This window comes from Anomaloglossus baeobatrachus, chromosome 1 (assembly GCF_048569485.1).
Source record: "Anomaloglossus baeobatrachus isolate aAnoBae1 chromosome 1, aAnoBae1.hap1, whole genome shotgun sequence".
Classification (NCBI taxonomy): Eukaryota; Metazoa; Chordata; class Amphibia; order Anura; family Aromobatidae; genus Anomaloglossus; species Anomaloglossus baeobatrachus.
In genome coordinates, this window is record NC_134353.1 from 531,409,330 (window position 1) to 531,425,961 (window position 16,632).

General features: G+C 45.8%; 1 protein-coding gene across 3 annotated transcripts; it reads left to right on the forward strand.

Annotated features, from left to right (window-relative positions):
• Positions 1-26: 26 nt before the first annotated feature.
• LOC142244216 (perilipin-2-like) lies at positions 27-14,015 on the forward strand. 3 transcript variants are annotated; one of them, XM_075316434.1, is made up of 10 exons: positions 70-117; positions 214-253; positions 4,194-4,228; positions 5,942-6,137; positions 8,575-8,657; positions 8,738-8,990; positions 9,220-9,404; positions 12,309-12,437; positions 12,515-12,805; positions 13,773-14,015. In XM_075316434.1, the coding sequence occupies exons 4-10, from the start codon at positions 5,993-5,995 to the stop codon at positions 13,887-13,889; spliced, it is 1,203 nt and encodes a 400-aa protein (XP_075172549.1). In that variant the 5' UTR covers positions 70-117; positions 214-253; positions 4,194-4,228; positions 5,942-5,992; the 3' UTR covers positions 13,890-14,015. The 3 variants fall into 3 exon arrangements, with proteins under 3 accessions (XP_075172538.1, XP_075172549.1, XP_075172543.1); XM_075316423.1 differs by lacking the exon at positions 4,194-4,228 and having other exon boundaries at positions 27-117; XM_075316428.1 differs by lacking the exons at positions 70-117; positions 214-253; positions 4,194-4,228 and adding an exon at positions 4,257-4,424.
• The last annotated feature ends 2,617 nt before the right edge of the window (positions 14,016-16,632 follow it).

A 16,632-nucleotide genomic window follows, 5' to 3' on the forward strand; every position in this document is an offset into this window, starting at 1 on the left:
GAGCCTCCGGAGACAGCGTCTGCTCGTGTGGGCGTGGTTATCTGGCTGTAAGTGCGCAGACTCCTAAGGATCGCTCATTCCTCCCTGGCAGGTTGTGGTGGCTTCGGTTTGTAGCAGGTGGGTGCCGTGTCCATCCTGTAGTGGTTTGGGGAGATGGTGGCGTTTGCGCTTTTGTCGTTGCTGACCTTGTACTTTTAATTTTTGTTGTTGTAGGTATTTCCCTAGTGTCATGGCTGAGACAATGGAGCAGCAGGTAATTCCCTCTATGCCGTCCTGTGTAATGGGTGATAGTGCTGTCAGGAGCTGCAGTTTCCACCCTGGTATATATTGGGCATGGAGGGGGCAGATGTAGTGGAGCTTATAGTCTGCCCCTTACTGTGGGGTCTGAGCCCCTCACTATTAGTGCAGCAGGTAGCTAGGTCCTGAGTTGTGAGGGATGAACTTGCAGATAACTGGCACGGTTGGGTCTAACTTGGATTATAAAAAACCCCTGGTATTGGACCCTATTTGGTCCCTGCTAGTACCAGAATCCGGTGACTAAAACATGGTGGTTAAAGGGATAGCAGCCAGTGGGTTGTACTTGGTCACCGGCACGGGCTGTAATAGCTCCTGTGGCCGCTCACTTGCGGCTGCTGATTGGCTTCATTGAATATGCGCTGCTTCCCCTACCCACCTGCATCTGGTTGCTGTTGGATGTGAGAGTGTGTCTGATAGTGTCTGTGACTGGAAGCAATGTGCTTATATCGTGGTATGGAAAAAAATTGGGGTAGGGTCCCCTCCTTCTCAATATTATGATACGCAGCACAGAAAGCTTATGCCTGCAGCCCCCAGTTGTCTGCTTGCCTTGGTTGGGTATGTATGTTTTTCCTGTAGTTTAAACGTTTGCTTTTTCTCGTCCCTTTAGGGACTAATATGCACCCAAAACCACAGCAGTTCTGGGTGCATATTAGAAATCTCTGCCTAACTGTCCCTTTATATACGAGCATAGATGAACACCACTAATCTAGAAGATGCACTTCTGAAGATCATTTATGAAATGCTAATTAGTCCAGGGACTAATCGTAAGGGTGTAACTTCCCTTGGCTAGTTGGCCCAAATAGCATGCCCAGGGTGTACTAATGAATGCCCAACGATGACACACATACCTCACTCTTCATGGTGGCTGGCAGAGGATGGAAGCGCACTGCCCATGATTGGGAGTCCTGGCACTTCCATCTTGTGCACTAAACTGATGCCGGGTGGAAGCTTCCCGGTTTCAGTGAGGTACAGTGCGCATGACTAGAAGTGCTGGTACTCCTGATTGCACCTCCATCCTCTGCTGGCTGCCATATTGAAGTATGTGCAGTGTCGCTGTGCATTCATTAGCATGTTAGTATGACCATAGGGGTGTGCTAACATGCTATGTGAGCCAATTACCAAGGGAAGTAACTCCTTGATGGCTAGTCCCCTCGCTCATCTATATATATAATTGCCTTATTCTGTCTGTCTGTCTCTGTCTGTCATGCTCCAAAATTGTGTCCTTACGGTGACACAAAGCTGATTGGCTGCTGGGCTCGCCATGGCCCCGCCCCCCCCACACCGATTGGCCGCTCGCCCAGGCTGCGCCCCCACACGGATTGGCCAGCCGCTCGCCCAGGCTCCGCCCCCCCCCCCACAGATTGGCCTCTCGCCCCGGCACCCTGCAGGCATTGGCAATTCGGCCACGCCACGCCCCGCCCCCCTCACGCAATGCACGCTAGCTCTGGCCCTGCCCCCTCCCTCCCCCCGCGCATTCCCCGAACTGACACGGCTGTCACGGAGGTGAGTACTGTACTCCCTCCCCCCCCCCCCCCGCGCATTCCCCGAACTGACACGGCTGTCACGAGGGAGGCTGATGCTTGGGGAGGCTGATGCTTGGGGAGGCTGATGCTTGGGGAGGCTGATGCTGGGGGAGGCTGGAAGGAGAGAGGCTAATGCTGGTGGAGGCTGATGCTTGGGGAGGCTGATGCTGGGGGAGACTGGGAGGGGAAGGCTGATGCTGAGGGAGGCTGGGAGGAAGGAGGCTGGGAGGAGAGAGGCTGATCCTGGGGAAGGCTGGGAACGGGAGGCTGATGCTGAGGGAGGCTGGAAGGAGAGAGGCTGATGCTGGGGGAGGCTGGAAGGAGAAAGGCTGGTGGAGGCTGATGCTTGGGGAGGCTGATGCTGGGGGAGACTGGGAGCGGAAGGCTGATGCTGAGGGAGGCTGGGAGGATGAGGCTGGGAAGAAGGAGGCTGGGAGGAGAGAGGCTAATCCTGGGGAAGGCTGGGAAGAGGAGGCTGATGCTGAGGGAGGCTGGAAGGAGAGAGGCTGATGCTGGGGGAGGCTGATGCTGAGGGAGGCTGGGAGGGGAAAGCTGATGCTGGGGAAGGCTGGGAGGACGGAGGCTGGGAGGAGAGACGCTGATCCTGGGGAAGGCTGGGAGAGGGAGGCTGATGCTGGAGGAGGCTAGAAGGAGAGAGGCTGGGAGAGGTAGGCTGAGAGAAGAGAGGCGCACACACACACACACACACACACGGAACCACAAACAACTGCCCTACACAGACACCCACACACACAGACAACGCTGCACACACACAACACCCAACACACAAACACCGCGGCACACACAAATATACGCACATACCGCACAACACACACATTGCACAAAACATACCTCCCCCCCAAAACCACCACACACACACAAACCGCGCAACACACACACAACGCTACAGACACACAGCGCTCCACTAACAACGCAACACACGCAACACACATACAACACCGCTCTCACCCCCCGTCACACCCAGACAACACCCAGAACATGTACAGCGCCTACACAAACACTTGGTAACTACACACAACAACATCTCATATATATATATATATATATATATATATATATATATATATATATATATATATATATATATATATATATATATATATATATATATATATATATATATATATATATATATATATATATATATATATAACAAAAATCATACATGAACTACACAATACGTAAATTCTAGAATACCCGATGCGTAGAATCGGGCCACCTTCTAGTTAGCATATAAATGATCTTTAGAAATACTTCTTCTTAAGACCTGTTTGTTTATGCCAGTGTATACAGAAACTTTTGGTCAGGGAATAGCAATACGCCTAAAACTGCTTATGATTTTGGGTGCATATTGGACCAGACAGGTTCCTTTAAGTCCCCTACAGGGACGAGTAGAATCAATAAAAATGTGTTTAAACATATGAAATTAAATTCAAATCGCTCTGCCCTTTTGCCTCACTAAATAAAATACATATTTGGTATCGATTGTGTTCAGAAATGCCTAAAAAATAGAAAATGTATTTGGCCAAAGTGCATACTGAGAGCAAAAAATTTAAAATCCAAATTTTTTTTTTATTTTTGTTTGCTGCAACATTACATTAAAATTCAGTTACAGGTATTCAAAACATGTACCCAAAAATTGTTTAATTAAAAAATGCCAGCTTAAGATATAAGAGAAGCCCTCACACAGCCTCAGATTCTCAAAAAATAAATGCTTATGGGTCTTGGAAAAGAATAACAAGCTGCTTTGTTGCAGTCTCATCGCCAAAGAATTGACATGCTTGTGGGTCAGAGCCACACCGCATGTCAGTTAATGCTGTGGGCAGTGCAGGCACAGTGGGCATGGGATTTCTAGAAATCCCATCAGCTGTGCTTGTACTGTACACTGCAGCGTTTTGGACGCAGCTGAAACGCGCTGCGTTCAAAACATTGATCCCGGGCACGCAGCCTAAAAGTACATCTCGTCCCTCAAAAAAACAAGCCCTCATACAGCTATATTGATGGAAAAATGTTATTGCTCTCGGAAGGAGACTAATAAAATGAAAAATCGCTGGGTGGTAAAGGGGTTAAAATGTTAGTTAAGACTCTCATACGTTGCTCAACTTAAATGAGGTCCATGTTACTCTGGACAGGTTTTCCTGTGTCCATGAAACATTCTGTTCTGTGCTCATAGAATGTTATTGACAGCACATGTCCTATTGATATAGAAGTGCCTCCGAGAACACTTTATTTTTAGCCCTTCTTACTGCACCTAAAAATTCTCCTTGTTCACTGGGTGATTGCCTGGAACACCTGTTCCGATAACTTTTTTTTTTTTGATCCATATAAATGGCTTTTTTTTTTTTTTTTTAGGGCCTGTGACTTGGCTTCATGCTGCCCAAACAAAGGTTATCATGTCTTGAACTTGCTACTTCATTGCACCAGAAATGTCTTACTCAAACTCCACCGTCTCTCTGAAAACAGTCCCTTGTCACCTTGCCAGCTCTTCAGACTATGTAAAGATGTGACTAGTCTTTCTGGAAGAGGCACACAAACTAGAGTGTAGAGTAGCTGACAAAGCACTACACTTTCAAGTCTCTTATGGTATAGTTCCTGGCTGCCTCTTCCACATGTTTCTTCTGAACTGGTGTGTTTCTGAGTCATGTGCTTGCTGGAATCTTAAACCACAGGCAGCATGACCTAGAATTGACACATTTCCCGTAAGACTTAAAGGGAACCTGTCAGCAGAAATTTCGCCCAAAACCTAACAGATTCCCCCTCTGCAGCTCCTGTGCTGCTTTCTAGAAAGGTCCCTGTTATTATTGTGCCCCATGTGAGACCAAAATAAAGACTTTATAAAGTGCTACCTTTTTTTGTATTCAGATACTGTAAATGTGACACGGGGGCGGGCTCTCTGGCGTCCGTTATTATGCCTCCTGGTCCTGTATGCCGCCCCCCCATCGCTCCTTTCCATAGCTGATGCACCGCCCACTGCTCCAGCTATCCCCGCGCATGCCCAGTGCCAGTCTCACGGGACTGAGCAGTGTGACCGCTGGTGACGTGTGCGCAGGCAAGTGATTATGGGTGGGGCTGTGCATCAGTCTAGCACTACCCTGAGCACAGTGTGACCGCTGGTGAGGTTTGCGCGCTCACGAGATTATGGGCGGGTACTTGCTGATAACAATCACAGCCCCGCCCATAATCACTTGCCTGCACACTGCTCAGTCCCGTGAGACTGGCACTGGGCATGCGCGGCAGAATAACGGACGCCAGAAAGCCCGCCCCCGTGTCACACTTACAGTATCTGAATACAAAAAGGTACCACTTTATAAAGTCTTTATTCTGGTCTCACATGGGGCACAATAATAACAGGGACCTTTCTAGAATGTAGCCCTGGAGCTGCAGAGAGGGAATCTTTTAGGTTTTGGGCGAAATTTCTGCTGACAGGTTCCCGTTAAACCATATCAGTAATGCTTGCCACTTACATTGTGTTGCCAATTCTGCCTGAGTGGTGCTATCACGGTCCACTCACCCCCCCCCCCCCATGGATGAACAGACCCAGATAGCACCGCTCAGAGGCTGAATTGGCAGCACAAGATATCTAGCAAAAGCCTCCCCTATCAGTTTTATAGAGATGTGGCGAACCACCCCCTTAATATCTAGTTGTTCAGAATGAGGTGGCCTGGTTGCTCCTTTTTGAGCACTAAAACATGCCACTTTATTTTGCTTACTTGGTGATGATGTAGTGGGTGAACTTTACCACACATTAATGTAGAAACCACTTGATATTTCAATGCTGCCACTTTGCATACTGTAACTCGCAGGGTCCCAATTTTATTTGGACTGTTGCCACCGAATGAGTATTCAATTTTAGTATAGGCGCTTGTTGCATCAGTGTGGACAAACCTCTGAATGCACTTTCTCTCCTGCTTGTTTCTATTTTCCTCTTCACCTTCTTTGACTCAATGAAGCCAGAGCTGTAAGTTCAGAGATGGATAAGTAGTGGGAGGATGCACATTAAATATTTGACCAGACCATGATGCACAGAATAACTGAAAACCCCTTTGATTTGAATGGCTTTACAAAAAGCATGTGGATAAGTTTATTTTCTCTTCCCTTAGAATGTGGTGGTAAGGTTGATAAACCTCCCATTTGTGAGCTCTACATATGACATGGTGTCCTCCACCTACGTGACCACTAAAGACAACCATCCCTACCTGAAGTCTGTATGTGACATTGCAGAGAAAAGTGTGAAGAGCATCACTTCTGTGGCCATCACCAGCGCCATGCCAATCCTGCAGAAACTCGAGCGTCAAAGTAGGTTTAGCTTTGAGTATTTTCACTGTGAGATGGTTTTGCTTGCCTACTGTCATTAGATGTGTATGAATGAAGAGGATGCTTACCAGTTAAGGTGTGTGTGTCAAAGCCGTAGCCACATGGGCAACATCTCTAACAATCTGTGGGTATAAAGAAATTGCCGCATGCAGTCAGTTTTCATATACAGTTGAATTTTTCTATTTCTTTTATCATATTTCAGCAACACTTTTCACTTTCTCTCAATCTGCTTGCTGTAGGAGACGTAGTGAAATCTTCTTCCTTGCGGCAATGCTTTCCCTTATGCATGTCATCCAAATACTTATCTAAGTTAAACTCCTCATCTGAGGATGAAGATATGGCAGCAGTAGCACTGTCAGGACCCAAGTCCTCTTGCGCCTGGCAGTCCTGTAGGCCACTCATCCTAACTGCTACCTCTGTCAGCTTTTCCTTTAGTAAGCTGTTGATCATCAAGCATTATATGATGACTTGGGTCCACATAAACAGCTGCTAGAAGAATTTTATTTTCCAATAGCTGTCTGTTTCATTAAAGTAGAAATGCCATCTGTGATTAAACATCCTTTTTGGGACAGGGAAAATGGCAAGTGCTTCCACTCCCTTATGAAAATGCTAGGAGTTAAATCCTCAGCTTATCTTTTTGGTCACCAGTAAATGGGTGATTAAGACTGCTTTCACACATCCGGTTTTTGCCGTCAGGCACAATCTGGCAAAATGTGGATAAAACAGATTTTATGCTGGATCAGTTTTATTCCCCATTGACTTGTATTGGCGCCGGATTGCCTTGCGTTGCATGCGGCGTCCGCCGGATCCGGTGAAATTTTTTCCTGGCTGCCGGAAAGGACGTAGCATGGAACGTTTTTGACAACTGCAAAAAAACCAGACCACAAACCATGGATCTGGTTTTGGTTCCTGGGCATGCCCAGACATTGTGTTAATTCACTTTTGGTCATAAAGTCTGTCTCATTAGATCAGGAATAGAACAGCTATTTATAGGACATTTCATATTGTTCCCAAATTCCTATGAAAAAATATTCAGAACATTCTGCATTGAACTAGTGTACCCAATTTATTATATATTTTAGGAGTCTGAGTCGGTCCATCTTATACCGACTGAGACTTCACCAAAATTAACTCTGACTCAGACTCCACAGCCCTGGAGAGAACAGGTTGTTTCAAGGCAATGTGTCTTAAAACTGGAAACAAACTTTTGCCATACTCAGGCTTTGTTTTAGATGTGTAGTTATTCCCTCCTTGCATAGGTAGTAGGCCAAATGTCAGAATAGTACTAGTCTTAGGCTACTTTCACACTTCAGTCGTTTCAAATCCGACAGGTCAGTCGTTGCGACAGAACAATGGATCTGTCATTTTTCAGCTGTCAACAGACGCAACAGATGTATTTTGCTGGAATCCTGTAAATAACTGATGTTACATCTTTTGTGCGTCCGTTTTAACAACGGATCCGTCACGAGCCGTTTGTTTTTGGAACAGCCCAATGGAAGTGCCAGACATTTTGGTGACCTATTACTGTGTTTTCATAAGCCATCTGTGACAGTTTGTAGAGAAAGCAGCAGAATAAATGTTATAGCTAAAATTGTGTAGGATATTCCTATCAAGCCACTCTGGAGCCCTGCAATATGATTGTGTACTTACTGGGCATGCTCAGTAGAACATGACAGAATCCAGCACTGGATTCTGTCATGTGATGGATTATGGAGGAATTCTGCACCATAGACAACCGTTATACCTCTTGATGGATTGTGACGGAGTCCTACGCATTGGTTTTGTTTTTGTTTGTGTTTTTTGGGGACACCAAAAAAACATTACTGTCATTCCACAACTGATCCATCGTGCAGTGGATGCAACACAAGGCCATCATATGGGGAAAAAACCTGAGTCCTGCAAAATGTTGCAGGATACCATATTTTCTCAAGGCAACTGATTGTGACTGATGGAAAGTCTGAAGTGTGAAAATAGCCTTAGGCTATGTGCGCACGTTGCGTACTAGCCCTGCAGAAATTTCTGCAGCGATCTGAAGAGCACATGTGCGCTTTAGATCGCTGCAGAAATGTCCGTAGTGAGCGCCGATTCCATGCGCTCTGCCTGCAGCTCCTGCCATAGACAGAGCAGGAGCTGCCAGCAAAGCGCAGGAAAGAAGTGACATGTCACTTCTTTTTGTGCAGCGCTTCGGCAGTAGCCGAAGCGCTGCGCTCTTAAACGCCACGTGCGCACGGCCCCTGCACAATCTCCATAGACTGTGCAGGGGACGCAGGACGCATGCAGTTACGCTGCGCTACAAAGCGCAGCGTAACTGCATGTATTTGCGCAACGTGCGCACATACCCTTACTCACAAGAACTATTGGCTTCTATATACAGATGACAGCTGCATGAGCTGTAACTATTTATTTATTCCCTTTTCAGTTGCTCTGGCCAACAACATTGCCTGTGTTGGACTGGACAAGATTGAGGAAAGGTTGCCTATTCTGTATCAGCCTCCTGAAAAGGTAAGCAGATAAAATCATGCAGAGCCTTAAATTTCCCTTCACCTACTGTCAGATTAGAGGTCCCATCTTGTACATTTTAGGTTGTGGCTAATGCCTCAGAAGCAGTTGTTGGTGCCAGAGATGCTGTTATCCATAGTATCACAGGAGTAGTGGATAAAACCAAGGGAGCTGTGCAGGACAGTGTGGAGATGACTAAGGCTGTTGTAAATGGCGGCATTAATACTGTTCTTGGAAGCAATGTAGTGAAGATCATGAGCGACCGTGTGGACTCTGCACTAACTAGGTCTGAATGTCTTCTGGAACAATTCCTGCCACCAACAGATGAAGAGCTAGGTAAGCGAAACCTAGCAAACCAATGGTGACCCAGCTTGGGTAAACTTTCTTACCTTGTCCATACAGGTTAGTTAAGATTTGTTGGTGCAGCTCAAACTTGCCTGACTAGTTTACTTTATGCAATTGCACTGTAGTAATTTTACTTTATTTATTGAATGCCCAGTGATACAATTCATGTGTAGCCATCAACTCTGTTCAATAGTGTATAGGCATAACTAATTTCTTACAGCTAAGGAAGCCACTAAAATGGAAGGCTTTGAGATTTCCCAAAATAAGCCTGGCTACTATGTGCGCTTGGGATCCCTCTCTACTAAGGCCCGCAGGCGTGCTTATCAACAGGCCCTGACTAGGATGAAGGATGCCAAATGCAGGAGTCAGGAAGCCATTGCTCAGCTCCACAACACTGTTGACCTGGTTAGTACATGTACTTGAGAAATCTTTACTTGTATGGTAAACCTAATATCATGGAGTCTGTGTTGTGTGTGGTGTGTGTGTTTTTTTTTTTTTTTTTTTTTTTTTTTTTTTTTTTTTTTTTTCTCCCATTTTAACATCTGTTAAATATCCATTACTATAGACTTGGGCTAAGTGCACACACTGCGGTTTTTTGACGCTGCGTTTTTAGCGCTAAAAACACACAAACGCAGCGTCTTAAACTCATTCGGTTTTACCACGTTTTGGTGCGTTTTTGGCTGCGTTTTGCTGTGTTTTTTCTCACTACGTTTTTTTTTTTTTTTTTTATCAGTGAACATTGCCATTAAAGATTGAAGAAAAAAAAAAAAAAGTCTGATGTAATTTCCTTCTTCCATCTGTTCTTCATTCTCCACTAGTGTATGCAGGAGAGCAGACAGCTGCAGAACTACAAGGCTCAGCATCCTCCTTCCAGGACTGTATGCAGGATTTCTTTGCCTCTCCCCCCCGCCCCACCCCCCCCCCCCCCCCGACAAAAAAATGACGTGGGCTTCGTCTTATTTTTGTATGATAGCCGGGTACAGCAGGCAGGTACGGGCACCCCCGCTGCAAATTGTAGTCCGCAGCCACCCCAGAAAATGGCGCTTTCATAGAAGCGCCATCCTCTGGCGCTGTCACCAACTCTTCCAGCAGCCCTGGTGACGGTGGCTCGCTGGGTAATAATGGGGTTAGGGCTAGCTTTATATTGTCAGCTGGCCCTAAGCCCGAAATTCATGGTGTCACGCCAATATTAGACATGGCCACCATGAATTTCTAGTAAAGATAAAAAAAAAAAACCACAAAATATTCTTATTAGAAATAAAACACATCACAATTAGTGACTCCATCTTTATTGAAATAAAGACCTAACCCCCTCCCCCTCCGCAGTAATCCTGGGTCAAGGTCCCGCGCCGTCCAATCCGGATCAAAGATCATCTGATCGGTTTGCTGGAAGGCAAAGAGATCAGATGTTGTGTCAGGATCCAGGATGTGAATCACATCACACAGCAGCTGATTGTATAAACGGCTTTTATACAATCAGATGATGCATCAGTGCAAAAAAAAAAAAATACTCCACTTATGTGCTGGTTACCGGCAGCTCCTGGAGCGGAGTCTGATCTCGTCCGATCGCTGCCGGTAATCAGGGATTAAGTCTCCTGACGGCATCCGCTGATAGGTTAAACCGGCCGGGCGCCGGCGTCACCCCGAGACTTACGATCAGCTGACGCGTCGGATCACCTGATGCAGTCGCCTATCGCTAGGTCCTGCAGGCATACATACCCGGGGAGACTGCACACAGCCGGAGCGGCGGTACCGGGCAGGAAGAGGAGCTGGGAGCGGACATGGCACCGGGAGTCTGCAGACACGTGAGTATGACACTTTTTTTTTTTTTTTTTTTTTTTTTTTTTTTTTTTCCTACTGTTCACTTTTGATTTCGCAGCTGCCTCCACCTCCCACCCAGACATGGCGCCGCACGGCAGCAGACATGCACAGGACTGGAGGTGGAAGCGGCGGTGACTGTACCGGGAGGATTCACACTTCTGTATTTACTGACAGAAGGAATCCTCTTCCTGTACATGTCACTTTACTGCCCACCTGCGTTTATAGCTGCATTTTTGGTCTTAGAAACGCAACAAGACGCAGCTATAATAACAATTTGCGTTTCTCATTGCGTCTTTCAACATCCCATTGCACTCAATGGATGAAAAACACGGGAATAATTGACATGCTGCGTTTTTGTGGTCACCACAAAAACGCAGCTGAAAAAAAAATGCTGTGTGCAGACAGCAAAAATGAAAACTCAGACTTTGCTGGGGGAAGCAAAGTCATGCAGTTTTCTGGGCAAAAATGCACGGGAAAAACGCACTGTGTGAACTTACCCTTAATGATATCTAATTTGCAGTTAATGACTAGTTCAAAATAAAACCAATTCTATTGTCCAAATTTGTAGTCTATAATCACTTTACACGTAGATCTCAGGTAGCTAAATCTGCCACTAAACTTCCTACAGGTTGTAAAGTACTGCAGATCAGCCCCTTTACTGTTTTGTAAGTAAAGTACCAATATTTTTCTAATACAGGCCAATTTTAAAGTCTGCCATGTAAGCAGATTCCCTTTTAAATGTGATGTGGCTGCTTTGGCAGTAGCATCATAAGAAAAATGCATATACAATATAAAGTGAGTACACTCCCTAACATTTTTGTCAAACTTGTATTTCTTCAGATGACACAGAAACCAAGAATAAAAAAAATCATACAGTGTACAGCTTGTAGAAGTGCAACTTCTGGGTCTAGCTGGTTTGAAAGAACCTCTTTAGGAGCATGTGCTGTTGACTTTGGTCAACCCATGGCAAGGCCTTTTCTGAGTGGAAGCATTCCTGTTAAACTGATGTATGGTCTTGGCCAACATGCTACAAATCAGTTTCAGATTGGCAGTCTTATATCCTAGGCTATTTGTTAAGCAACAGTTCTTTCAGATTCTCAGAATTCTTTTCCATGCTAAGCTTCGTTCAGTGAGTGGCACCAAATTTAGCACACCAGCTCCTTAGTCACACCTGAAACCTTGTAACTTAGCAATTCCCCCCCTCCATGGTGTCATATGACTAATTGGGTACAATATGGCCACTTTCACTTTAAAGTGTATTCACTTTTGCCAGCGGTTTAAATATTGGCTCTATTAGAGGGCACAACAGATGTACACTGCTATACAAGCTGCGCACTAACTAATTTACATTGACAATGACACTTTGTTAGTGAACATGAAGATGTGATAGAATTACAAAATGTGAGGTATGATTTGGTTTAATTTGATTATGTCAAACATATTGTATAACACACCTGTCTTTTTAATGAACCTATCTAACTCTTGAAGATTGAATATGCAAGAAAGAACATGAATAATGCAAATCAGAAGATCCATGATGCTCAGGAGAACATCTACACCAAGTGGGTGGAGTGGACAAAAGGAGAAGATGCTGGTGGGGCAACTGAGGGTGCAGAGGTAATGACACTCCCTTGAGTCTTATGCTAGGCATCATCTGTATACTGGAAATGTAACATGTCGTCTTCTCATTACAGCAAATTGAATCCCGCACGCTGACTATTGCCCGTAGTCTCACTAATCACCTGCAAAGGACATGTCTGTCTCTGGTCTCCAGTGTCCAAGGACTTCCACAAACCCTTCAGAACAAGGCTCAGAGTATTAGTGGCATGGCTGCAGATATCTATCAAAACTTCTGCTCTGCTTCTTCCTTCAGAGACATGTCTGACAGCCTCTTAACCGCCACTAAGGACAAGATCACAAAAATAAAGGATAATATGGATGATGTTATGGACTACTTCATAAATAACACTCCGCTAAATTGGCTGGTAGGTCGCTTTACTCCAGAACTGGCCACAAGGCAACACTGGGAGCAACAAGTTGATGGGGGAGATCCAGTCAAAGATTAAAAAAGTCCATTGAGCCCTCCTCATAAATCGGTATTCCTTCCCAACTTCAGTCCTAAAGAGCCACTTACAGTGCACGTTTCAGGATTTTCTTTAGTATTGCACAGGTGATTAACTGCACTGGTAGTGATTAACATAAGGAAATCCTGAAAACATGCACTGTTGGTGGGCCTTTATAACTGGAGTTGGGAAGGGGGGGGGACACTGACCTAAATGGTCAAATGCTACTACATGACTTGCATTGTAGATTACAACTCATCTTCCTCCTTAATGAGGGCCAGTAACTAATAGACCTTGTCAGATGTTAAAGCAGTTATCATTAACATTGGACTTTTTTTCTTATTCTTGGAATTTTTTTTTTTTTTTTTTTTCTTTTCACAAATCTGGTATCACTAACTTGTAAACCCCACCATGTAAACTGTTAAATGTTCTGTGCACTTTTTTTTTTTTATTAATAAAATGCTTTATTGACTTGTATCAAATCTAGTTACATAAACCATTACCATACAATATCTGGATTTTAGAGTGTCATACTCTAGTCAACTGAAACTAAGTTAGTGTAGAATGGATGTTTGAATCCGGTCAAAGGGCTCAAGTAAAGAATTTCAACAGCAGATCTAGATTTATAATGTTTAAAAGGATATATAGGAGGATCATGTAGTCTGCCCCATCCCTCTTTGTATGCAAAAGGGGTAAAGACAGTGTAATCACTGTATACATTGCTGTGAAATCCATTAAAAGCTGCAGAAATTTCAGAATGACAATATTTATATACCCTGCAGTTCTGACTTTAAAAAAACAAACCCCAAATCCTTCAGTTGTGTAGGGTTGACGTTGTCTGCTTGTGACAAATGTAAGTTAAAAAAAAAACCCTTTTCTTTTTTCCTAGGTACCTGACTTCAGCATCAATGACCTTGGTGCAGAAACCGATGACAACCCTGACATGATTGAAGAGGAAATGCAAGATTTCTCCCAAGTGAATAGCAGAGCAATAAACCGAGAATAACTTAAGCACTTTGCTTTGAAATTTCATTGGCCTTCTAACACTGGAAGTGCTCATGTTTAAAGTTGTGTAACTGTTCCTAAATATCAAAATATTTAACAATAAAACATGCTTTCTAGATGACTAAAATCTCACATTCCTCAAGTCCTCTTGCTTATTTTAGAGGATATACACACCTTTTTTAGGCCAGCTTCTCACTTGCGATTTTGTCGCAGTAGTGCAATGCGAGAAAATCTTGCATTGCACTCAGACACATGTTATTCAATGAATCAGCGCTCATCTGGGTTTTTTTTTTGTTTTTTTTTTTGTCCAAATCGGGCTGAGAAACGCAGCAGGCTGCTTTTTGTAGAGTTTAACGCACGAGTCTATCCAATGCAAGTCATGGGTGCATACGGACCATCCTAGTGACATGCGTTTTTCACAATAGATTTCACGCATGTAGCAGAGAACAATGTAAATGTTTCTGTACATAACATTACATGAGTAGCAGCTGTTGAGGGTAAAGAAGGGAATTTTGTTTACTTACCGTAAATTCCTTTTCTTCTAGCTCCAATTGTGAGACCCAGACAATTAGTTTTTAATTGGGGTGTATAGCTTCTGCCTCCGGAGGCCACACAAAGTATTACACTTAAAAGTGTAAACCCCTCCCCTTCTGCCGATACACCCCCCCCCCGTGCATCACGGGCTCCTCAGTTTTGGTGCAAAAGCAGGAAGGAGGAAACTTATAAATTGGTAAATTCAATCCGAAGGATGTTCGGAGAACTGAAAACAATTGAACATGAACAACATGTGTACACAAAAGAACAACAGCCCGAAGGGAACAGTTGCGGGTGCTGGGTCTCCCAATTGGAGCTAGAAGAAAAGGAATTTACGGTAAGTAAACAAAATTCCCTTCTTTGTCGCTCCATTGGGAGACCCAGACAATTGGGACGTCCAAAAGCAGTCCCTGGGTGGGTAAAATAATACCTCGGTAATAGAGCCGTAAAACGGCCCCTTCCTACAGGTGGGCAACTTCCGCCTGAAGGACTCGCCTACCTAGGCTGGCATCTGCCGAAGCATAGGTATGCACCTGATAGTGTTTCGTGAAAGTGTGCAGACTCGACCAGGTAGCCGCCTGACACACCTGCTGAGCCGTAGCCTGGTGTCGCAAAGCCCAGGACGCACCCACGGCTCTGGTAGAATGGGCCTTCAGCCCTGAAGGAACCGGAAGCCCAGAAGATCGGTAGGCTTCAAGAATTGGTTCCTTGATCCACCGAGCCAAGGTTGACTTGGAAGCCTGCGACCCTTTACGCTGGCCAGCGACAAGGACAAAGAGCGCATCCGAGCGGCGCAGAGGCGCCGTACGAGAAATGTAGAGTCTGAGTGCTCTCACCAGATCTAACAAGTGCAAATCCTTTTCACATTGGTGAACAGGATGAGAACAAAAAGAAGGTAAGGAGATATCCTGATTGAGATGAAAGGGGGATACCACCTTAGGGAGAAATTCCGGAACCGGACGCAGAACCACCTTGTCCTGGTGAAACACCAGGAAGGGGGCTTTGCATGACAGCGCGGCTAGCTCAGACACTCTCCGAAGCGATGTGACTGCCACTAGGAAGACCACTTTCTGAGAAAGGCGTGAAAGAGAAATATCCCTCATTGGCTCGAAAGGTGGTTTCTGAAGAGCCGTTAGCACCCTGTTCAGATCCCAGGGTTCTAGCGGACGCTTGTAAGGAGGGACTATGTGGCAAACCCCCTGCAGGAACGTGCGTACCTGTGGAAGCCTGGCTAGGCGCTTTTGAAAACATACAGAGAGCGCCGAGACTTGTCCCTTAAGGGAGCCGAGAGACAAACCTTTTTCCATTCCGGATTGAAGGAAGGACAGAAAAGTGGGCAAGGCAAATGGCCAGGGAGTAAAACCCTGATCAGAGCACCAGGATAAGAAGATCCTCCACGTCCTGTGGTAGATCTTGGCGGACGTTGGTTTCCTGGCCTGTCTCATAGTGGCAATGACCTCTTGAGATAACCCTGAAGACGCTAGGATCCAGGACTCAATGGCCACACAGTCAGGTTGAGGGCCGCAGAATTCAGATGGAAAAATGGCCCTTGAGACAGCAAGTCTGGTCGGTCTGGCAGTGCCCACGGTTGACCCACCGTGAGATGCCACAGATCCGGGTACCACGACCTCCTCGGCCAGTCTGGAGCGACGAGGATGGCGCAGCGGCAGTCGGACCTGATCTTGCGTAACACTCTGGGCAGCAGTGCCAGAGGAGGAAATACATAAGGCAGTTGAAACTGCGACCAATCCTGAACTAATGCGTCTGCCGCCAGAGCTCTGTGATCTTGAGAACGTGCCATGAATGCCGGGACCTTGTTGTTGTGCCGGGACGCCATTAGGTCGACGTCCGGCTTCCCCCAGCGGCAACAGATCTCTTGAAACACGTCCGGGTGAAGAGACCATTCCCCTGCGTCCATGCCCTGGCGACTGAGAAAGTCTGCTTCCCAGTTTTCTACGCCCGGGATGTGAACTGCGGAGATGGTGGAGGCTGTGGCTTCCACCCACAGCAGAATCCGCCGGACTTCCTGGAAGGCTTGCCGACTGAGTGTGCCGCCTTGGTGGTTGATGTATGCCACCGCCGTGGCGTTGTCCGACTGAATTCGGATCTGCCTGCCTTCCAGCCACGGCTGGAACGCCTTTAGGGCTAGATACACTGCCCTTCTCTCCAGAACATTGATCTGAAGGGAGGACTCTGGCTGAGTCCAGGTA